A 23,961-nucleotide genomic window follows, 5' to 3' on the forward strand; every position below is an offset into this window, starting at 1 on the left:
CTTATATAATATTATATTGTAACTGGCCAGTAATTGTTGCATAAAAATCTGAATATTCTATAACCATAGACTAAAGTTTTTTTTTTTTTCTATACATTTCTAAGGCTGATAAATTCTAAGCCACAGCCAAATAAATTCGAAAAAAAAATGACATCTGTTGCTTGCTGACTTGGTCTTTGAATTGTTATAATGGTTTACAGCGAGGATTACTACGGCGATGTCGACCTGAAAGCACTGAAGAAGTTGGGATTCTGAATGACAAGGAGCGGCTCCAAGGACAGACTGAAATTCAATCTTTATGACTTGATATAAAGCCTCTTCAGATAAAATTAGGTTACGTCAACAAAAATACCATCCAACGATAACAATCGTTCGAAAGTCAGTAATTTAAAATTGAGGTTCGTTCTGTCTGAAGAGGCGCTCGATACTTTATTTATTGCCTAGGCTTTTAGTTTCGAAAGTCTGCGACAGTGTCGTCAACTAATTTCAGAGAAAAATTAATTGGGGGTTCAAGTTTTATATCTTCTACTTTAAAATGAGATTGTTTTAAAACTTTTTGGTTAATTAGGAATAATAAAAAGCACATTAAATAACATATTGTATTGTAAATAGTTGCAATATTGTACACATTTTTCTAAAATAATTTCGAAAAGTATTTTGAAAGGAGGTTGCAGCCACCAAATTGTAAATAACCAAATACTGTTGAAATTATAATGTGCTATATTATGATTTACCGGTATAAGATATATTAGTGTGTTAGGTACACACGGTTACGTATTTATTTGCTAAAGTAGGAATTTTGTTTTCGAAAGTATTTTATCTCGAACTACTGTTGCCAAAAAGAACTTTCAGAGATAACCTTGACATGGTGCCAACATTTAAATGTTGGTGCTGTGTCGAAATACATGTTGATTTAGTCATAAACGTAAAATTTAAGTTAAGATAGTATTTTAATGCGGATTTATGTAAATAAAATTACTTATATTCTTCTTTTGCGTAATTATTTAGTTTATCACGTTTCTAGTTTATTTATAGTAAGTATTAAAACAATATTTATTAGATGAAAACTAAAGTTCAGAAAACCAATCAGCTTCATCTTAGGCCTAGTGGTTTTTTTTTTGGATGTAAATGAAAAGGATTGTCCAGGGCAGTTTATGAAATTAACTTTTCTAAATAGACTCGGGATTGACTGTTTTGAATTGAGTGTTCAAATGTTCTTTGTTCGTATTCTTATGACAGAGGGTATTTTAGTTTGGGGTCCAGAGAACAGGAGAAATAGTAATCATACTATTTTTATTTATACATATCTCAGTACTAGTGTTCTTTTTTATAGAACAAAACTATGAAATAAATCCTTAATTATTTTATTAATATTATGAATGCGAAACTTTCTTAGTATTGATGGATGGTACGCGATAACAACTAAACAGATTTTAATGAAATTAAATACACAGTTAGGTTAGGTTTGGATATAAATCCAAACTTAGCACATAGGATACTTCATGTACTGATTCACGCAGGAAAAGCAACGAGATATAGCTAGTATTTACTAATTTTATGGATATGAAAGTAAGTTTGTATGTTTGTTTATTTACTATCCCTTGGCGCCTTAACAGTTAAAGCAATTTGGCATACACACAGTAAGTATTTATCACCGAGAAGGACATATCGCTGTCTACTTTATTTTCCTCTTTGTGAAAAACCAATGAGGAAATAAACATTGCCTTTAGTTTGAGAGCTAATTCGCGAGAAAATAGAATTAAAAAGTTGATATAATAAAAGACTCGTAGTAGTATAATACTTTATTTTCTCGTGAAAAATTAAAAATCGCAGCGACTTATATAATTTTTTTACTTAAATAGACTTTAAATTTCACTAGTGCGTACTATAATTAACACTTGCAAAATGTTTCGTGATTTCACAAATTATAGTTTGCATGACGATGATTTACGTAAAAAAAAAATAGTATTTTGCGATTATTCAATATTTATGTCATTTATTAGTTTTATGTCAAACTATACAAATCAGTATCTCTAGCAGACCATAAAGATTGTTCTCTGCAATTTCAATAGACATACCTATAATATAGACTATGATTTTCACCATTAAATAAACGCTTTCACTTAAATGTAAAGAGAACTTGTTCTGTCAAGAAAATAATAATAGGTGAGGCTTAGGAGAGTTGCAACAGAGGCAAATTGGAATTATTCACAATCTACAAATTGATCCGGCGACTGTGCATAACATTAGCACCGACTGCTATAAAATAAAAGTTTTTAAACGGAATAAAAATATAAATTAATGTATAATAACGTTTATATATTTTTGGGTGTTAATGGAATAAAAGTACAATGTTACAACACTCCTTTTTATCCCTAGATTGTCCACGTTCTGTAGACAATGGTGTTATTAGGATTTTTAGTATACACGGTGACACCTATATTTAGGTATCACTGTGTATCCTGTGATATTCATAGTGTTCTTTATGCCATAGACATTTCTAATACTTTTCATCAGATGGGTTATCAGTTTCTTTTCTATTGCAAATTGGACAAAAAAATTAAATAATAAAATGAATATTATAAATGTAAAAGTTTGTAAGGACGAATGTTTGTTACTCTTTCACGCAAAAACTACTGAACGGATTAGAGTGAAATTTAGTACACGAGTAGCTCCTAATGTAACACATAGGATACGACATATGAGCAAAATAGCAGGAAACAGCTAGTATAATGCAAGTAACAAAATTAATCGTGAATCATTCACGCTGAGCCATGATACGATAAAGAGATCCTGATGCTTAAGAATGATAAAATAGTAGGTATGTTTAGTCACTTCCGAACTTTATGTAAACGGACTAGTGAGCAACATTTATAGACTTTATCCAAAAAACGCCACTTCTTTTTTGACAAAATTGAGAAGGTAGCAACAACAACAAAATAATTATTAAAAATAAAACATCTAAAGGCAATAAGATATCCAATATCTAAAGGCAATAATCCCAGTCTTTCTTAAATTGCTTAAAATACTTAAAAATGACGTGAGATTACAATTTTATAACCCAACACTCACAACACCAGTGACTCACAAGAATAAAATCTGGTTGTAAATAAACTGTTTTGCGTGTTAATGTAAATTTCTGGCTAACTTTTCGATGATAGTGAACACATTATTACTAGTATAGTATTATATTATCTATGACATCATCAACTAATAGGTGGCGATCTAGATGTAGGACAGTCTCCTTCAAAAATTACTCAAAAATATTTGGTGAAATGTGGCCCAATCATAAATATTCTGGTACGTAAATATGAGCCAAACTCACTAATTTCTCTTATCAATATATAATTAAAGTTATCAGAATGAAAATAATTTATATGATTATGTGAGGAATTTTTTGTTATTATTATTGTTATATTAAATTCTAATTTTAACTTTTAAAGTCTTGAAATATCTTTCCATGCGGTTTTTTAATTTTAATTTCTTAACATAAATTACATTATCCGTTAGATTTACTTATTCAAAGTCATTGTATCGCAGATGAATTCAGAATTTATTTAGATGCTATCGATGTAATATAATCATTCCACTTTGATGAAAGAAGAGAGCAGTTGGCGGATTGCATCTTCACGCGACGACGCTTCGTGGCCAGCAATCAAACCTGGAAGTTAAATAAAAGATATTTAAAAGATGTAGTTCTAAATTTGAATAATAATAATTAACAATTTCAGTAAATGCTTTGCCGAAATGTGCTCAAATTTTTTAACCGACTTTAATAAAGGAGAAAGTTCTCGCTTAAATTTTTTTATGTTTGTTACCTTATAACTCCATAAATTATAAACAGATTTGGGAAATTATTTTTTATCTGAAAGGATGGACTTTAAAATAGGTAAAAACAAACAAATTAACAAAAACAAACTGTATCTGAAGGTATTTTTTAAAGGGTTTAATATGAGAAATGGTTTGACATAAATAAATATCTACTAGAACTGACAATGCTCACATCACATAATACTATTACACAGTGTATTGCTATTCTTGAGAATTAAGGCGTTATGCATATCCACCCTGTAGGTTTATTGCACACACACACACATACACACACACATATACAAACCACTCTTCGAGCTAAACATAGTCATACAAGTACAGCTGTTTCACGGTACAAATACGAAAGCAAACAAAAAAAAAATAGAGATCGCTTTTAGCGGTAAGATCGTTCATTATTTTTTCATTCTGATTATTTCTTGTATTTGTTTATATTTATAATAAGTTTACTATTGTAATCTTTTGGAGGAAACAATAAAGAGTATCTATCTATCTATCTATATGTATGTATAACGATATAATCTTACCTTCATCATCGTCATATCAGTCAACTGTCTACTGCTGAACATAGGTTTCCCCCATAAGGGGGGATTATTAATAATATTATTGTACTTTTTATTAATATAATACAATGGTAACTAAACAATGTCTGTACATGAAAGATATTTAAGAAGAAGAAGTGATTTAATAAGACCAATAGATGCCAAATCAAATTTTTTTTAGAAATTTTGTCTATCTCTGTCGGTTTGTTTGTTACTGCACCAAATTTAATGTCGTTTTAACACTTGTATTTCTGAAGATCTAACTTAAATACTGGTGTATATTTAATCTTAATGGCAATCTTGAATTACTCATACTATTTGTTTACCTGCTTTTGAGATCCATGCATACAAAGTAGGGGGAAAAAACTAGTGAAGTTATAAAATAAGAGGGCACAAAATTACACCAATTGCTTGGTTCTCAAGCTGTGTTATGAGGTACCAGATAATAAATATATGGGGGCACAATCCAGTACACTTAGATTAAATTTTTTGTACAGACAGGTAATTTAGAAAAAAACATTTACTAAATTGGCGCGATCAAGAATCGAACCCAGAGGGCCTACCATGAAATGTTTTCTAAAATTTCGGGGCTGAAGGAAACACAAATTTGATGTTAAAATTAAATAATATATAACGTTTCAAAATATTAAAATATCATTCTTTTATACTTTTATGGTAAGATGCGGATAAGTACTGGGCTAATTTCGATATGAACGCAATTAAGAAATTGAGTCTGAAAATTCAGAATTTTATTTCATGGTGGGCCCATGAGGACTTGACCTCATTTACACGAAGCGATATGCGTTATTAGTTTATTTACTTACTTTCGCTGTTATATATCGAATTTTTGATGATAAACGTGTTCCCCATATCTTTGCTAGGTGCGAATGTAGGTAAACTGGGTATCGTCGGTTCAACATTGCTGGACGGGATAGTTGGTGTGGAGATTGGCAGAGGTGGTGGAGTGGCTTCTACCGGTAGATCAGCTTGGTATACTCGGCAGTTAACATTGTCCGCATAGTCGCAAACTCCAAGCCTCTGTAACATTGTTGATTTATACATTTTTACCTTATTAAAATTTAGTACCCCATCAGCCTGACAGCGCAAGCTGCGTTATCATTCTATTAATCATCCATTAAAAAATCTGGCGAACTACCTGATGTTAAATGTAACATCTCGCTGAAAGGCGTTAAGCATTAAGAAGAAGAAGTAGGTACAGTACTTGTAAATAAGAGGATATTTATTAAAAGGATAGGAGGTACAGATACGAGTACATTATTTATTGGTAATCATAGTATAATAATTCCAAATAGCAAATACTCTTATAATAATTAAATAAAAGATTGAATAGCTGATTTGAATATTTGAACCTGTATACCAAGAAACCGGTATTGAAACTACAACACAATTAATATAAAATTACTTATACGAAAAAAAATTGCAAAATATAAATATACAATTAGGAAAATTCACGAATTAATAAAACTGGTTAGGTACCTATGTACTTTTAGGTATCATCTACAAGCAAGGTTAAAATTAAGGAAAACAAGTCGAAAGAACCTGTTTCGCATCAAATAAATACCTACTGATAAACTAGTTTTATTGTCATTAATTTCGAAAAAAGTTAATGTTATTGAATGAGAGGCGTGTGCACAATATAGCAAGCGGATGCTGGTAAATTTTAAATTTAATTGGATGACTAGATAGCATAAAATTAATATGGGGATTAACATTACTATGGAAACATTATGGACTCATGTGAGAGAAAGTCCTATAGATTGATAAAAAGAATTGTAATATTGCTTCATGTAAGTACTTCTATAGCATTATATTTTCTGCGATATAAGATATAGAAAATGTAACATATAAAAAAATCTATATAATCATACCAAGAACGTTTCGTTGGAGAGAATTGAAAACTATTTACAAAACATGTAGATACCCTAATAAATTCGGTCTGATAGTTTAAATATTCTTTATGTAAATAATATAAATTATTATCAAAGTTTGATTAACTTTGATTAGATGGTAAAACGATTACATAAAATAGATTAGAAATTCTCTAATCAACTTTTCACTAAATAATTTAACTGACTAATGACAAAAGCTTAAGAGAAAACATCTGCTTTCATTATCTCTATTACTTTAGTGAAGCATATCGCAATTTGTTTAGCTTCATACAGTCAAGAGTTTAATTTAAAGCTCAAAAAAGAAGCGGCGGTATAACAAAGAAGAAACTGGATATCGTTCTATCAACGGCAAGCAATACCTGACAACTCGATAGAAGTTTATTGCTAACATTACTAGTATAGTTAGATATATTATCTGTGCTGGTACATAGTAAGGTCTATAGAGCGGTTTATAAAATATCATTTTAATTGTATTATTGAAACTTCATAAACAAGAATTCTTTGGAATCGAAAATATGTTCGGCGAAATGTGAGCTTGTTAAATACATTTTATTTTATAGTAATCGAAATAACTATCAAACATGGAGTGGACTGTTTTTACCGACCTTAAAAAAGAAGGAGGTTTTTTTGTTACCTTATAACTCTGTCAGTTGTAAAAGGATTTGAAAAGTTATTTTTTTATCTGAAAGGATGTATCTACAAATCAGTCCTACAGAAATTTAATCAAAATCTGTTTAGTAGTTTGGTTTTTATATCAGAATAATGGTTTTGTCATAAATTAAATAATTTTGTTGTGGAACAGTCTTGTTTGTATTAGATAATAGATAGTTTTAGATTTTATTGGATGATAGTTATTTAAAAAATCCAAAAACTGTTTTGAGGGCAATAAAGTCATCCTCGTAACAACTCATTAACCTACTGCTAGCATGGGTATTGATCTCTCCCCATATGAGGAGGCTATTAGCCTGCTATCACTACGCTGATCAGGTGTTTTATTTGCGAGTTTTACTCATAGGCACTGCTTTTGCACAATGTGTTGTGTATCGTTTCTCTAGTTTACTTTTGTGACAACTCGGTAGTGAAAAAGTAAAGCATATTCAACTAAATATGATCCATACTCTCTAACTATAAATCATCTTTGATCATAGATGTAAATTATAACAGAATAATAATGTAACTTTTTTTCTTTTTGGGAGTGAAGAGAATCGGGAGTAGACGATGCCCCGTGTTAAAATAATCTGACTTCCATACTCGGCCGTTTGCGTAGAACAAACGTTGAAAGAACACGTAGAAAAATCATATATTAAATTTGTATTTCTGGAAATTTCTACACGGATTTAATTATCGTAAAATTGTAGGTATTTGTTATTAGACGATGTTTGTCCGTCTGCATATACAAAAATTTATATAAGAGGTGTCTTAATAATAGTAATAAAAGTGAAAACTATACTTTTAAGAATTTTGTCTTTCTATCTGTTTCTTTTTTTTTTTATAATTCCGGTATTACGCAAAAACTATTGCACTAAATTGAATGCTGTTTTCACATTCCTTCCTTAAAGGTTCCTGAAGATCTTATTTGAAGTCTGATGTATGATCTAGTAGTAAATGTCTACTCCAAAATCCACGCATACGAAGTTGCAGATAAATGTTTGTTTTAACATAAAAATACTTTAATATTTTAGTGTCCATCAACGTTTCAGAGTGATATATTATTATTACAATTTTAAACATTGTTTTTCATGTGTCACTTGTATTGAAAGGAGAATGCGGATGGTGAAACAGGGTTGCCTCGTATGCGAGGTCGGTCGGTCACTTGAATTGTCGGGCATTCCCGGTTGGTAATGTCTGCGAAACGAGTGGCGAGCTTCATTTTCCCAATGAAATGTCATCGCCAAGGTTGAAGTTATTTCTTCTTTGATGTATTGAAAAAATTAAAAGGTGCAATGCGCATCTCAAACAATACTGCAATTAAGACGAGTAGGCAATTGTATTGTTGAAATATTTAAACGGTTCGAGTAATTTTGTAGTGTTTTAGTAAGTGTATACAGAATGAAATGAAATTTATTAGTATACCTTTAAGAGATACGACATACAATAATTTTGAGCATCCTATATTTACATATACGGTACGTCAATCAAGTATGGTAGCCTCAATTTATTTTTGCATATTTTTCTTTAGTTAAGAGAATAATTATTATTTTTAAAATTTTATTACAATTATTTTTAAAATTATATTACACTTTTTTTTATTTTACGGAAAAAATGAGTTTATTATATTTACACATATGTACTTACCTCACTATAAGCAAGATTCGCCGGGCACTTGAATTTAATTGGCTGTCTATTGACACAAACGAAAAATTCGTTACAATTGTATTGATTTCTAAAAGTTTCAAAATCCCTGCTGCACGTGGATCGACTTGATGCTGAAAATATCAAAAAATATTATATATTATTGTCTCTTTGTTCTACAATAGTATCTGTTTATTATAAAACTGTTGCAATTACATCATATTACGTCATGTAAGCTTTAGCCCACAGTACTTTAGTACTAGTATTCTTTATTACTCTAGTATTAGTACAAGTTATATTGCCAGCATTGGGGCTGGTGATCCACATTACTAATAATCCCGTCCCTGCCCCCTATGAGAGATGTTACTCGTAGGTGAGGATTAAGTCAGATGAATCGGCCAATCTTGATAAATTTATCAGAAATTAAAGCACGATTGTTTCTGGAGAGAAGGTCGACATATCGGATATAATAATGAGGTCACTGATCTCTATTATAAAAAAAAAAAACATATCTCCAAGAGTGAATGGGGACGTAATATTCCTGTTTAGGTTAATATTTTTACAAATTTTTGGACATAGTTTCGTATATACTATAAGGAATACTATACTAGAAGGAAATCATCCCATTTTTGGCAGTTGTGTGACCATGCTCTTTTATTATTTGATATACGACCTCCGTAACGCAGATGTTGCTTTGCGTAATTGAGAACTGAACTTGGGACGGGTTCAATACTCGTTAGGGTTAATTTCTAAATTTCCTAAAACGAAATATTTTAAAATTACCTCGGATCCAGATGTTCTGAATTATGATTATTAAAAATATCTAAGATGTTTGTTGTCTGGTTTCTTATAACATAGTATCGTAGCTTGGAGACCAGGCAACTAGTGTAATTGTGTGGCACTTATGGTAACAGGCGGATGTTTAAGGTGACTCGAACGCGATGCATAAAATTATAAAGGTTACAAACATGTGTTCAAATTGTGTAACCGCTGGCTACAAATTGATGCCTTTACATAATATCCACTTGACATTTCCATCTGTCGACATCAGTATTATGGTCACACATGTCATTTGCACAATATTAGGTATTTAGCGTTGTTTGAATATGTTTACTGTGCGCTATGGAGAAGCTTATTATGCACATTATATGACATAATATATGTGAATATTATCCATGTGTCATATGACATAAGCATAAACACATGAGTTGTAGGGTGCTAAAGTAAACTTTGTTTAGTTTTTGCAAGAGTAGTGTAAACTAATTTAAGTAATAGACAAGTATAGATTCTGCAGTAATATTGTTTGATATATCACACAGCGCCATCTAGGTAAATCTAAAGTAAGTAGAGCTTTTACTAGAAGTATTAAATAACATATATTTACTATTAAATATATACTAAATATATATTATAAATATATTATAATAATATCATATATAATATAATATACATACTTAAATTTTCAACCGAATTAAAAAAGAAGCAGATTCTCAATACGGTTGTTTTTCATGTTTGTTACCTCATAACTGCATCAGTTTTAAACTGATTTGGAAAATCTTTTTTATCTAAAAGAGTATACTTACAGATTAGTCCCATAGAAATTTATTAAAATCGGTTTAGTAGTTTAGTTTTTAGATCAAAGTAACTAATTTCTAATATTTAATTATTTCTATGGTTTTATTACAACTCAAAGTCATTTTTTTGTGATACACAATATTTAATTATTTATTATTTGAAATAGATACATAATTATATATAGAAAAATTACCTGACCATAACCAATAGTACCTATAGTATATAAATGTTCGTACTGTTACTCAGTATTGAATATGTTATCAGGATTGAATTTATAACCAAGGAAAGGCATATTATTCGGATTTCAAAAATTGTTTTTCGATAATTGAGGACAAATTGAAGAACCAATAATTGTTTAGTTTATTTTTATGATATTGGAATGGCAAACAATTTGATGGAAATTGGCAATCATCGCGTATAAACATGAGCAGCATCATGGATTTCATAGATTACACTGTGATATTCAGCGTATACATTTCTCATGCGTTACTATTCCTGAGGACTCTGATCTTAGGATTTTCTAAGATTTTTGTATATTTTGTTTTTCTTTGAGTGTTTATTATTATTATTCCATTAGAGTTTGATGAATGAGGTGATTTTCTTTGTGATGTGATTTGTGTGACGCATTTTTATATAATATATATAATATAATATCCAATAATATCAACGCAACTTTTATTTTTAATCGACTTTTAATAGAAGTTTTGAATTTGACTGTATTTTGTGTGTATATTACATGATATATTTTTTATTCTGTATCCATTTTGTAGAGTCTATTTACAGTTGATAAGATTTTTTCACATACTAAATAATAGTTCATTTCTTTTATTTAAAAATTATGCTTCTTTTCAGTTTATTAAAAAAATCTACAGTACGAATAGTAATTATATTAACTAAATTTGAAAAATATAAGTGTATTTAATTAGCCGACTTAGAAACTGAATAAAAAAATCACATACAATTTACATAAAAAAAAAATATATATATAAAAACCTTAAAAATTAAACTTGTACAATTTAATTAAAAAATCCTAAACAGTTCTTTAAAGATTATTCTCATTATAATTGCTTAGTTTAAAAAGCAATACTTACATGGAATCATTCTATTTTTGCAATCCACATTATCAGCGTAGTCACAGAAACCAGCGTTGGAGAACAATAAACCTTGAGGGCATTCCTGCTGGAACGCCCAGCCATCCCAGCAATCCAGAAATGCCCGACACGACTTGGGAGATGGGAAGGAACCTCTTCTTCCAGCACAAAGTGCATTAGGTTCAATGACCGGTTCTTTCCTTGACAGGACAAGTTTGTTTTGGTTTGCCGGGTCCTTGTTTATGTTTTGAATCACATTATCTGATACGGGGATCATATAACATGCCGGGACACCGCCAATATTCAATGGCTGCGAAATTTAAATTATTTATTTTAATTCATTCTATAATAATGATAGTATTTCTTTTTTTATTTAAAAATATACTATAAATGATTTGAAATAGTAAGAGAACTTAACTAATTAACGTATGTAAGTATACCTATGTAAGGATAGAAGCCTTTGACACTTGGTTGCCTATCCGGCAAGAGTTTTGATGTGAAAATAGAAAGGTTATGTTAAACATGTTTGTTACTCAATTACGTCTAAACAACAATACAAATTCAAATTAAGTACACAGATTTTTTTTTTATTTTAATATAAAAGTAGTATACAAGTTGTTAAAAACAATTATGAAACTAGACTTATGTATGTTTTTTTTCTGCCATAATTCTTCATCTAACATCTTGTTTAATATTGTTTAATGAAGGAATTGTTCAATAAATAAATTGAAAGAAATGAGTTTACAATCTCATTTCTATCAAATTCTTTAATGCTATTGAGTAGTATACATAATTATAAAAACTTTAAATAGTGATATATAGTGAAATCACTTCAATTATAGGTTCCCATAATAATAATTTCATACATATTACACTTGATGTCAAATAATGCGTCACTTACCCGAAGGAAATTGAAGAAGGGACTCAATAGAGCACCGAAGAAAGGATAATTGTTGGGGTTTAGAAAGAAGTTTCGCAATAATGAGTTTCCATATGCATTCACTAAGTGGCCTTCTTCATCGTAAACTGAAAAAAAACTTATATAAATAAATAAAAATAAAAGAATTATTTTTATGACCGTGTTCCCTTATGGGGTAGTAAAAGATATTTGTCGACTATTAATGTTGTAGAAAAGTACAGTATAATAGTGCTGAAGTACAGTATGGACACTTCCTGCTTCCCGCTGTGATCTGACTTCATCATCATCATCATCATCACCATATCAGCCGTTAAGTGTCCATTGCTGAACATAGGCCTCTTCAATAAAGGGCATTTTGTCAGTAGTCGCTACGCTTGGCAAATGGGTTAGCAACCATAGTAAGGATTTGGTGATGTATTAAGAGAGACGTTGCTGCCCAACCCTCGACTATGGGGGAAGGGGTTGTTAGTAATGTGGATTACCAGTCTCATTGCTAGTAATATGCCCTGTAAGGTCGACGTCCACGTGATTCATCGTGCTGAATTCAAGGCGTATTCATCATGGTGGGCTGACCTGCCTTTTTTATTCTAACCTATCATCCTTCACTGGTGCCTCGCCAGCGTATACCGTTACTACAGGCAGGGTTACCATTCCACTATCATCCAAATAAAAAATCATCAATCATTAAGTTCCCTTAATTGCCTTTTACGACACTCATGGGAAAGGAAGGGATGACCTATTCGATACCAGAATCACATGGCAATATACATATTACATGGCATTAATATTGTCACCAATTTGGTTGACGTAGAGAGCTTTCACAGTTAGTTCCCTGTCATAAAACATTCTAAGTACATCAAACTCGATCTATATAACAAACTGATATTAGTAATGTACCTACATAAAAGATTTACCACTAATGATGCCGGACAGGTATGAGAAATTACAGAAAATTCGTTACAGGGCTGTCCGGTACCGGTTACAATACATATTAATATTTACTATAGGACCTACGCGACATACCGACGAACCTAGGATACTTTATCTATGAGAATATCATTTACACAGCATTTTCATTAGGCGAGTAAGACATGTAACGGCAGTTCTATAATATATACATTTCTTTTATCGCTATCGTGGGTATTTTTATACGATATGCTTTTTACCGTTTAGTCTATTCAGGAGATATAGTGTTCTCGAATTAGAAGTCATATTTAAAATCGGCCAATAAACTTTCTCTCAGTGGCCGTTTCATACATAAATAGATTAAGCACCTTTTATGCCAAGACGTGTGTAATAACATTTACAAAGAATTAGCTCATTGCTTTAGTACTAAAACACTACTACTAAAGTACTAAAGCAATGAGCTAATTCTAATTAAACTAAAGTACTGAAGTTTTTTTTTTTTTAAATTACTTATACATATGTAATATATATTCATTATACTGCTGTTAACTGTCCACTGCTAAACATAGGCCTCCCTCATGAGGGTAGCTTTGTCAGGAGTTGCTAATTTTTACAGACGGGTTGGCAACCGTATTTAGGCTATTTGTCAAGTTTTAGAGTGACGCCTATCAATCTCTACTTGTAATCGTCTCTTACGACACCCACGGAAAAGGATGGGATGACGCTTTTTGTACCAGGATTACATGGCATTCATTTAATGTATGTAATGCAAAAAATAATACACAAATAATACAGGTACATCAAGAGCTTTCTTTTTAAAATCATAAAAGTTCATCGCATTACTGAATATTGCTGTAACTGTTATTGATAATGATGTATGAATAATGTAAATAAATTCTGAACGTAAATAACTTGCGTCACATTTTGAAGGTGATGTTAACACGATAGTGATGTTGGTACCGAGTATCTCATGTGGCAATCATTACCATATAAACGAAACTTGATCAAAATAAATGAAGATTTTGCTTTACAAAATGCGGGGTTAAACTTTATTCCTTTCAAAAGCAATCACCAAAATCGTTGCATAGTCTATGATATATAAATAAAAATGAATAGTTGTCCTTTATGTGTTTATTTATTTATTGCAGGATCACTGAGTGGATCATAATGAAACTATGCTAAGGTATTGTAAAAAATTATAAAGTATGTGATACGCCTGCAAAAATTTCTGAGTTAAAAAATACTATATAAATAAAATAAAGAAGTTTTCGCTTTACATAGCATTGACACATTTAAAAGGCCTATGCTGTCCTTTTTATGTAATGATATTTGCTCTGCAATATAGTAGTTATATCAATAGATTTTTATAACAACAATGACACAGAATAAATTATAATATACAAATATATATTTTTTTTTTATCGCCCCTCCCAACACAGGATCGACCTTTTTTATTCACATAATGCACAATATTACACTCGTATTTTCTTTAAAAGCTTTTATAGATGTTACAACGTCATAAGATAAAGATGCAATATGGCACGAATATTGCAACGTCATAGTTCACTTGATTATAAACTAGTGTGTGCTGCGGGCAATAACCTTTAGAACATACTTTCAAAAGGAGGAGATTCTCAATTCGTATTTTTTTAATATATGTTACGTAGTATCTTTACGTAGTATCTTTATTAATCCTGATGAAAATTTAATAGTTCTTTTAACAATCGATAGAAGTTTTGTTTGAAGGGTGGGAATCGTGAATTTACAGGGTACAGAGGAATAACATCTGAGTCCTCAGGAATTGTTGGGGGTATCATGAGCGAAACAGTATACTCTGTTATATCCATGGTATGCTATTTATAGGTGAAACTTTCCATCAGGTGGGCCGTGCTTGTTTGCCATTCTAAGTTGTATAAAAAAAAACTTATATTAATTATGTAAGAAATGATAGCTGTTTTTCTTTGCTGAGTAAATTCCTGCTTGTTGTAGAGTAAAATTTATTTATAGGCATTTTTTTTCATAAATGTAATAAAATATAATAGGTAAAATTTCGTATATTACATTATAATGTCTCTAACTAAATTATTAATGATTACTCTTCTTTAATCTTCATCTACCAGTAGCTACCAATTAGCTAGTGACCAATTTTAGCTACCTCTTATTATTTATAATTTATTTCTAATAACTTATAGTACGGGTAAGTATTTTACTATACTTAATCTTTTAAGAGGAATTATATAGAGTATCTATTTATAATTGTTCTTAATATATAACTATTTAAATAGGCTATAATAATAGGATAGAAACGTAGATAAGAAAAGTATACACTAGTATAAATACAGATCTATTAAAAAAAGAGTTGTGTGTATTATTTTTAGTTATATGTATAAGTGCCTACATACGTGAAAAAATAAGCAAAAAATAATATACACGAGAACTGCAGACGAACACTTTAATCTTGGTATCATAAGTTGAAAATCTGTTATTCATTTTGATATGAATCAAAAAGATCTTAATATAATCGATCGCAGAAACATTGACAGTTGAATACAACTACTTATTCATCGAGTCACAAATAATACGCGATGGGTGAACAAAACGAAAACATGTATTATTGATAATAAAGAATTTGTGTTTATTTATACACTGAGTAAATATTTTATATATTTACTCGATATTTAAAACTTAGCAAACAAACAGAGAGTTCAATGATTGTTATGAATTTTTATTTATTATTTTCTATTGCATAAATATATAAGCTGATAGTTACAAATAATATTATACTGTATAATCTTTAATATACGAAGATATTGGTAAAAATCTACTATAGAATCTCAAACTAAGCGTAGAGATAATATCTAGTAATTTTTTAAGGAGATGCCAGAAACAGACTATTTATACACTTCTTTACCTCCGTTTTTTTCATAATTGGCCGGTTAGTAGCAAATGGCCCATCTGACGAAAAGTAGTAACCGACGTCTATGAGGGTGGAGGGCAAAAGGAATTGTTAATAATCGGATCTAATATTATGCCTCCTGAAAAAGACTTCCTTATAAAGTTAAAACGATTGTCGAAAACGAGAAACACAGTAAGTTCATAAAATTCCCTATTGTGCGTGTATATAGACATGTTAAAGTGTTCTCAATTTTTTTTTTATTGTACATTCTTCTACTCATGGTTCTTTGGGAACAATATTCAGTGTCAATGATAGTACACTCTCTTAAAAATATGCTCAACATTTCGATTTGATCATGTATCTGTAATCTGCTACCATGATTTTCAAACTACTTCTTAATTATTTTATCCATCTATGTGATAGAACATAAATTTATAAAATGTACACAATACGCGCAGCTTCACAGCTGGTTTGTAAAGTGCCCTATAAATAATTCCATAAACATACTTGTACCATTAAATTATTCTCTGTTATAATAAAAAATGAAGGTTCTGGAGTACTTTTACTATACTCGATATCGAACGAGTAATTCCCCGGGTTAATTTCGACTCGAATTAAAATAAATGAAGTTATTATTTTTTTTAACAGGAATATGGAATAATGTCAGTATGATGATATTATTATATACAGAATATGGTTTGTAGTATAATTTATATATTTTTTCAATAATGTACCACATCAAATTTAAATATTACCTGTGGTAGGCATGATATAACGCATAAATGAACTTTCGACTACAATTTTCTGTTTTTTTAATTTGGGAATTGAATGTTTATATAATACCGAAAAAGCTCTCTCTTATTTAGAGGTATAAATATTTGTTGATATTTTATTAATTACTTAAATACTTAATAAAATAATTACTAATTTTATCCTTAGTAAATGTATGCTTAATATTTGTAACTAATTTCGTGAGAACAAATTAATATATACTGTTGTAGACGGTACATCTTTGAATTGTACATGGGGTTTAGTTATTTATTTTCTAAATTAATAAATAAACTATAATCTTATAATAGTAATTACAATTTAAGCTTTAAAAGTTAACACGTTCATTAACTTAAAAGAAATACATCATTTTAGTTTAATTAGAAGTCAGTGAATAAATGACCAATTTTTTTTTTAAAATTATCATAGAAACATCCTTTAAATAAAATTAGTAACACAAAACATTCAATAAATTATTCGATTATTTATTAGTACTACTTATGATCGCGTCAATTCTGCGTTTGTTTACATTTCACTGAGTTCTGTATATTTATAAAGTTCGAGTTTCTGTAATTATACTCACTAGTGTCGTTACGAGATGATGTCGCTCTATGCAACTGGTTCTGCAGTTGCATTAATAGTTGCATGTTAAAATGAAATCGACAAGTTAGTATGCGCGAACGTAATAAGGATTTAGTTACTTCACTTATGGGAAAGATATCCCGTATGGAAAATCAACTTATTTATCGCTGACCATTGCAAGAAAGTGAATATTGTGTTGATTGCAAGAGTAACCAGAATGACTTACATATATATAATTATTTTAGGTAAAGACTGCTCAACTAGTTTCGAGATCATTCGGGATCCTTAAGAATATACACTTATGGAATTTTAAAAATAATAAATCATTAATAACAAAAAAATAAAATGGAAAAGTGGTTAATAATAAAATAAGCAATCTACCAACTAATATTATTGTTTAAAATTAAATTTGAGTTCACAATAAACTTTTCAGAAGTTTTAATTTTTATTCAGTAACTAGTACAGATTATTGTATATAATTACCAAGTGTATTGATATTTGTTTACAAATACAATGAAACACATTTGTTAATATACTATATGTAGTTTTCATTTCCAATTTATACTTTGTAGTTTGGAAATTTATAATTTATTTACCATCATATAAGTTAATAAGAAGATTGGTTAGAAACAAATAAAAAAAAAGTACACATTTTATCTATTTTCAAGATCTCCATAAAGTTAAATATGTACATGTACGAGTACGAATGAATGAATAAAAATTTATTTATTTATTATGAATAAAACCTAAACGAGTACATATATGTATATATTTTATAGCAAGCAAATTGTACGGTATTCCAGACAATCCTCTGTGGTTTTTTGTATGCTTGTTTATTATTTTAGTTTTTATGATGAAAATAAATAAATAAAGAAAATGTAAATGATATATTTCCTATAGAAATAATTAAATGAAAAATAATGTCTAAAAAAAGTACTGAGTACAAAAATAAAATAAAATTAAAACTGCGTTACGAAAACAAAATATTACAACAATTGGTAAACAATGTAGTTTTACTAAGTACAAAATAAAATTACTCACATAAAAACCTCTTTTGTCGGTTGGTTTCTGATGTGGTACCATCGGCACGTCCACGGACCGCGAACACCAAAACTGTCAGGATGATAAACTTGATCTTGTGCATCGTCGATGATCCTTTGCCGGTGAATGTACGAGGACAGTACTACAGGGCAATGTCAGGGATAGTCGCAAAGGCTAGCTTATATAGTGTCGGACGATGAAAACAAGTACTCACCTATATCTACATACGTGGGCTCTAGATTTAGCCTGGATGTAAAGGAATCCTAAAAGGATATGCTTGTTCTACAATATGAGCAATAAAATTAATGGCAACTTCTTACCTTCGCTTGCACTTTTGCGAAGTTATACGTTGTTGTGCCCTTTTTAGATATTTCCATAGGAGTTATGTAGGAAAACATGCTGCACTAAATAATCATACATTACTATATTTGTTAGCTGTTAAAATCGTGATGAGTCAGCTTTTATTACTGGACTGGTACAGTGATATTATAATAAATAGGCAAAACATCAGTAACTTATTCATAGGAAATGTTTAGTATGTTATTATATCATTCATTACCTATATACACAGATACAAAAATCTGTATTTACACGTATTAGTACTGTAGATACTAAGGTCTATTCTAAAGTACCATTACTCTAAAATTCACTTTTAACCTCATATTTTAACATGATAGTTTTGAAATTTTTGTTTTATGGATCATTATAAACTAAATTTATAATAATTTTGATTAAATTTATTTAAATGGATTAGAAATTAGGTATATATTGGTCCTTAGAATAAAGATAATGCTATAATATTAAAGAAGAAACTGTAATTTTAGAAATAGGCTTATAAAAACGGCTTTAGAATCGACCTGACTCTTAATCCTGTATTCTAAATATTTATTTATAAATTTAAAACATTTTTTTAACAGTATTTTGAAATTACTTAATATATATTATTTATATATCATTCATTAATTTATTATTAATTAAATGAATTTTAATTCAATATTACTTTTACATATTACTGTAAAAACTATTATTTTAAAAAATAAACGTTACCTTAAGTATTTTATAATTATGTATTATTACCAGTACACTCCGCATCATTCGTAACTCTATGACTCTCTTTATTAGATAATCTATGCTTCTATTCCAAGCGCGTGTGAATAAAGATTTACCTGTTATCTAAAATCTAAATGTATTTATGCAACACAGCCCTTCAATCTTGATAAATGCATCGGGTTTGCTCGACGTATACACGACTAGATATCGACTCATCTTCATCATGATTACGACTACATTGCGAATGATTACTGGCACTTCGTATTTGTGATTGCTTTGATTGTGTCAGAATAATCTATTGTAAATATGAATGTCTGTAAAGGTATTTGAATATTATTTGCTGTATCATATTTAATTTAGGTTGACTGGAAGAAATCTCTTTTAGAGATAAGTTCGCCTTTGCTAACATTGTTATTAACTTATTGTTGTTAATGTATGTTTTAGTGCATATATATATATATATATATATATATATATATATATATATATATATATATATATATATATATATATATATATATATATATATATATATATATATAGCTAAATCTCAGGATATAATTATTTTTATGTTTGCTATTCAACCATATTTTATACAGCTCAATGAAATTTGGTATTCACGAGCCATATCACATAGTTCTAGATATGAAAAAAATCAGCAAACTCAGTTCTATCATAATCATTCTATAATCATACAAATAAAAATGATAAAAATATAGTCGATTTAAAATGTTCTCCTTCTTGAAGTCGGTAAAAAATATATAACTGTAAATTGTTTTTAATACTTCCTGGATATGAAACGTAACTGGTTTTTTTATGAACCATATAATAAATAAAATTTTACATTAAAATTTCCACTGTAGTAGTAATTTATGAACATACTGTGTATATTGTTTGTGCACTGTCATGAAACGAACGGTATTTAATATTTTTATTAAATAATTGACACATTATATAGACCAGAAATGAATTTACTTGTCTATAAAATTTACTGTTCGTGATATTTTATGTTTTATTTTTCATTTCTCTCCTAAGTGACAGGACCTACGCATGTTGATAAAAGTAAGCATCTTTATTTATTTAGTTACCCTTTATTATATTTACAAAAATATATAGTACAAAATATGGACTTAATAGCATTATTTTCCAGTCAACCATTGTGTCGTTCTCTTTTATTAGTTTTATTCATATCTATTTTATTATATATATTTTCTATATCATAATTATTAAAATGTTAGTTTATAAAACAGTAGTTGAGAGTAATGGTGCCTCTGAATCGGTCGCATACGACATTCCACACGACAGATAAAAAATGGGTTCATTTTTTTAAATAGATGAATTATTCGTGTTATTTATTTAATATCTTTTTTGCACATTCATATTCCGCGTTTGAAGGGGAATGGCCAATTGCAGAAGTGCAGCTGGCCGGAGTCCAGGGTCTCAAGAAGACAAATTAAGCGCTCTATTCGGGCAATATAAATTTATACATAGAGTATATCTTTATGTATCTTTCCTGGAAGAGAACTGATTCAGAATATCAACCAACTTCAATATGTAGAAGAAGATCTAAGAGGATTGAGATTTTGATTGTTGGTTATCCACAAAATCATTGGAATAATTTCAGTATGTTTATATACTTTTAATTTTTAGTACTTTTATATTTCCTTTATTAAATTATTATTAAAAATAGTATCATTTAATACTAAATTTGTTTCGAAAAACATTATAACTATGCGTTCATTCTAGCACAACATGGTCGTTCCCGCATCGTATGTATGGGTGCGCGGTAGTAGCATGTTCCCTTAACTCTTATTTTACATATCGGGTTTAATTACGAAGACGCCAACGCCTTCCGCTATTAATTGATATTATTGTTTTATTAATTATCTTTATGTCTTACTAGCTAACTCAATAGATGTCTCAGTTCTGATTTTTTCTTTCTATGTCTAAAAATATTAATTGGACTATTATGGAGACCAAAAGAGAAACAGGGAAATCGGTTCAGCCGTTATTAAGTAATGTGCTTACTAATGAATAGCATTTTATTTTTAACTAGAGATTTGCACGGGTTAAATATATAGAGATATAAATTAGTATTTTATATTAGTGTCTATGTTCATCTATGTATATTGTGACTTGTGTGCTGTAAATATTTTAAATAAATTTTCTATCTATCTAGTTAATTTTTGATACGTTAAATTGTATTATTGAGGAAGATTTATATGTATAAAATAATATAATACACAGGATATAACTGACAGCACGTAGACGAAGCCGCGGGTAACATATAGTTTAAAAAAATAAAAGGATTTTACTTTGCTATGTTTTATAAATGCGTAAGTGCATATAGAGATTTTGAAAAGTGAAGACAACAGGTCCTAGTATTTCAGCGGGCGTACGGACAGATTTATAGTGCCTTCCTTTGACAGAAGACGAGCTGACTGCACGACACGAACAACCTGATATACGAGTAGGCATGTATTCGTACGCATCTTGGATATCTGCTCATGAATTTAATCAAATGATTGTATTCTTCTTGACAGAGGACAGAAGATTATAAGTTAGTGATGTGTTCGATTTTTCGAGATGGTTCTTATGTAACTGGGATCTCTTTTGACGCACCATTTCTCACATTTTTGTTTGATAATTTCTCGAAATTTCTTGTTTATGGATCATCATAAATTAGAATTATAATTTTGAATTAAATCTATTACAAAATTAGTTCATATTTTCAATTTTTGAAATTCTATTCAATTCAAAAATTTTAATTTTAAAAACAGGTTTAGAGAAAAAGTCGCTTCAGGATATACCTCAATATCTTATTAAATTATGTTTTTAATAAAGGACGCTTTCTATAATATTAACTTGTAAATTACTTAACCTTTCTTTGCATGCTTTTTTTATTGGTGAAATAAATCGAGGTAATAATTCATATTTAAAATTAAAGATTTAAAATCCAGACACGATCAACTTAAAGTGAAATTGTTCTTAATTTTTGTTGTTATTTGTGTTTGATGTTATGATGGAAATTTCCACCACTATGCAAAGAAGGGTTAACAAATTACAAATAAAATTAATTGAATTTGAAAATAGAAAATATGCTGAAAACTATAATCACTAATGGGAAACGTACCAAATGACACGCTCGTATTAAAATTAAATTAAAACTACTTCAATTATTACTACTAATTGAAGAATTACTACTTCATTAAAACTACTTCAATACTATAACTATTTCAATTATTTTCTAATTATATTACACGTTTTGCCCTTATCAGGAATTGTTTCTGTTTTCTACTGCTTTGATAAATTACTCCTTGAGGCCTAAAGTCTGGTTTGAGGACTGAAACCTGTATGGGCTGTATGTATGGAGGATGTAATAAAAGCGGTTTCACGATTATTTCAATTCTAATATCGTAGATGTTTCTATTTATTACCACTAAATTTATCTAAAGAAAGAGCAAGTGCACCAAGTCCATTATGGCCCATCTTTTGTCTCAGAGTCCATTAGACATTTAAATACGACAAAGATACACTTTCTACTGGCGCACGAAAGTGACGTTAGAAAGATTCGCACGCGACGCTTTTTATCGACACTTACTTATTTCTTTTGTTTAATAAAATGTAAGCTGGTAATTTTTATTAATTTTATAATTTAGATTAGATTAGGTTTTACTCGTGACATGATGCCGTGACCGGTAATGTTCATTGACCGGGTTAAAATGTAGCTTGTGTCCATACCATATATTAAAATATATATACATATATTAAAATTCATAAAGCTTGGCGCTTAGAGGTGCAAAAATAGAAATAAACAAATATAATATAATATTATTGAGGACCAGTGGACTGTGGACGAATTTCTTGTGAATTTAATTTCACGTATTATACTTATTTTTCTGTTTAATCCCAGTGGCATTTTAGCCTCTAAGGCTGCTTTACTAACGAGGCTATTTCATTTTATGAAATATAGGTATTTCATAATTTTGTCTCATTTTATTTCGAGTCTTTTTTTTTATATCAAATACGTACACACTTATTGTTATTATGAAACTTAAAAATAATTAATGTCTCTCTGTTGAGCCAGTAATAATATATTTAAAATGACTACTGATGACTTATTTAGTCAATATAATCATTTATCCAAATATTAGTAAAATAACGAAGTACTGGAATTGTTAACCTACAATTTTGGAATTAGTTGTTAACTAATTTCGAATACTATTAGACAAGTATTATTAAGCACATTAAGTACTTAATGTGTAATTTTCCAGTATACACAGAGGTAGCCTAAAACTTGTTTATATAATTATCATACACATTTATTTAATAAATTTAATGGCCTAGCTAATTACTATATCAAATATCAATCTATAACGAATCTCTTTTCAGAATCAGCAACTAATATTCTTGCTGTGCACGTAAAATCATAACAGGATACGAAGTATACCATTTGCTTTAGCTCGTGAATGAAGAGTGCAGGTATATACAGTGGAAGGTTTGTGCGAATGAGATGCTGCTAAAACGTAACCTTTCGCTGAGCCGCTGAGCAGCTAAGAGT

At 29.5% G+C, this 23,961-nt stretch overlaps 1 protein-coding gene across 1 annotated transcript; it reads right to left on the reverse strand.

Annotated features, from left to right (window-relative positions):
* Positions 1-1,789: 1,789 nt before the first annotated feature.
* On the reverse strand, positions 1,790-18,517 carry LOC113522672 (uncharacterized). Its single transcript, XM_026908436.3, has 6 exons — positions 18,351-18,517; positions 12,140-12,264; positions 11,239-11,548; positions 8,576-8,706; positions 5,195-5,408; positions 1,790-3,661 (listed from the first exon to the last, which is right to left on the reverse strand). The coding sequence occupies exons 1-6, from the start codon at positions 18,451-18,453 to the stop codon at positions 3,582-3,584; spliced, it is 963 nt and encodes a 320-aa protein (XP_026764237.2). The 5' UTR covers positions 18,454-18,517; the 3' UTR covers positions 1,790-3,581.
* Positions 18,518-23,961: the final 5,444 nt, after the last annotated feature.

The sequence above is a fragment of the Galleria mellonella genome, unplaced genomic scaffold, assembly GCF_026898425.1.
Source record: "Galleria mellonella isolate WM207_F2 unplaced genomic scaffold, CSIRO_AGI_GalMel_v1 utg515, whole genome shotgun sequence".
NCBI lineage: Eukaryota > Metazoa > Arthropoda > Insecta > Lepidoptera > Pyralidae > Galleria > Galleria mellonella.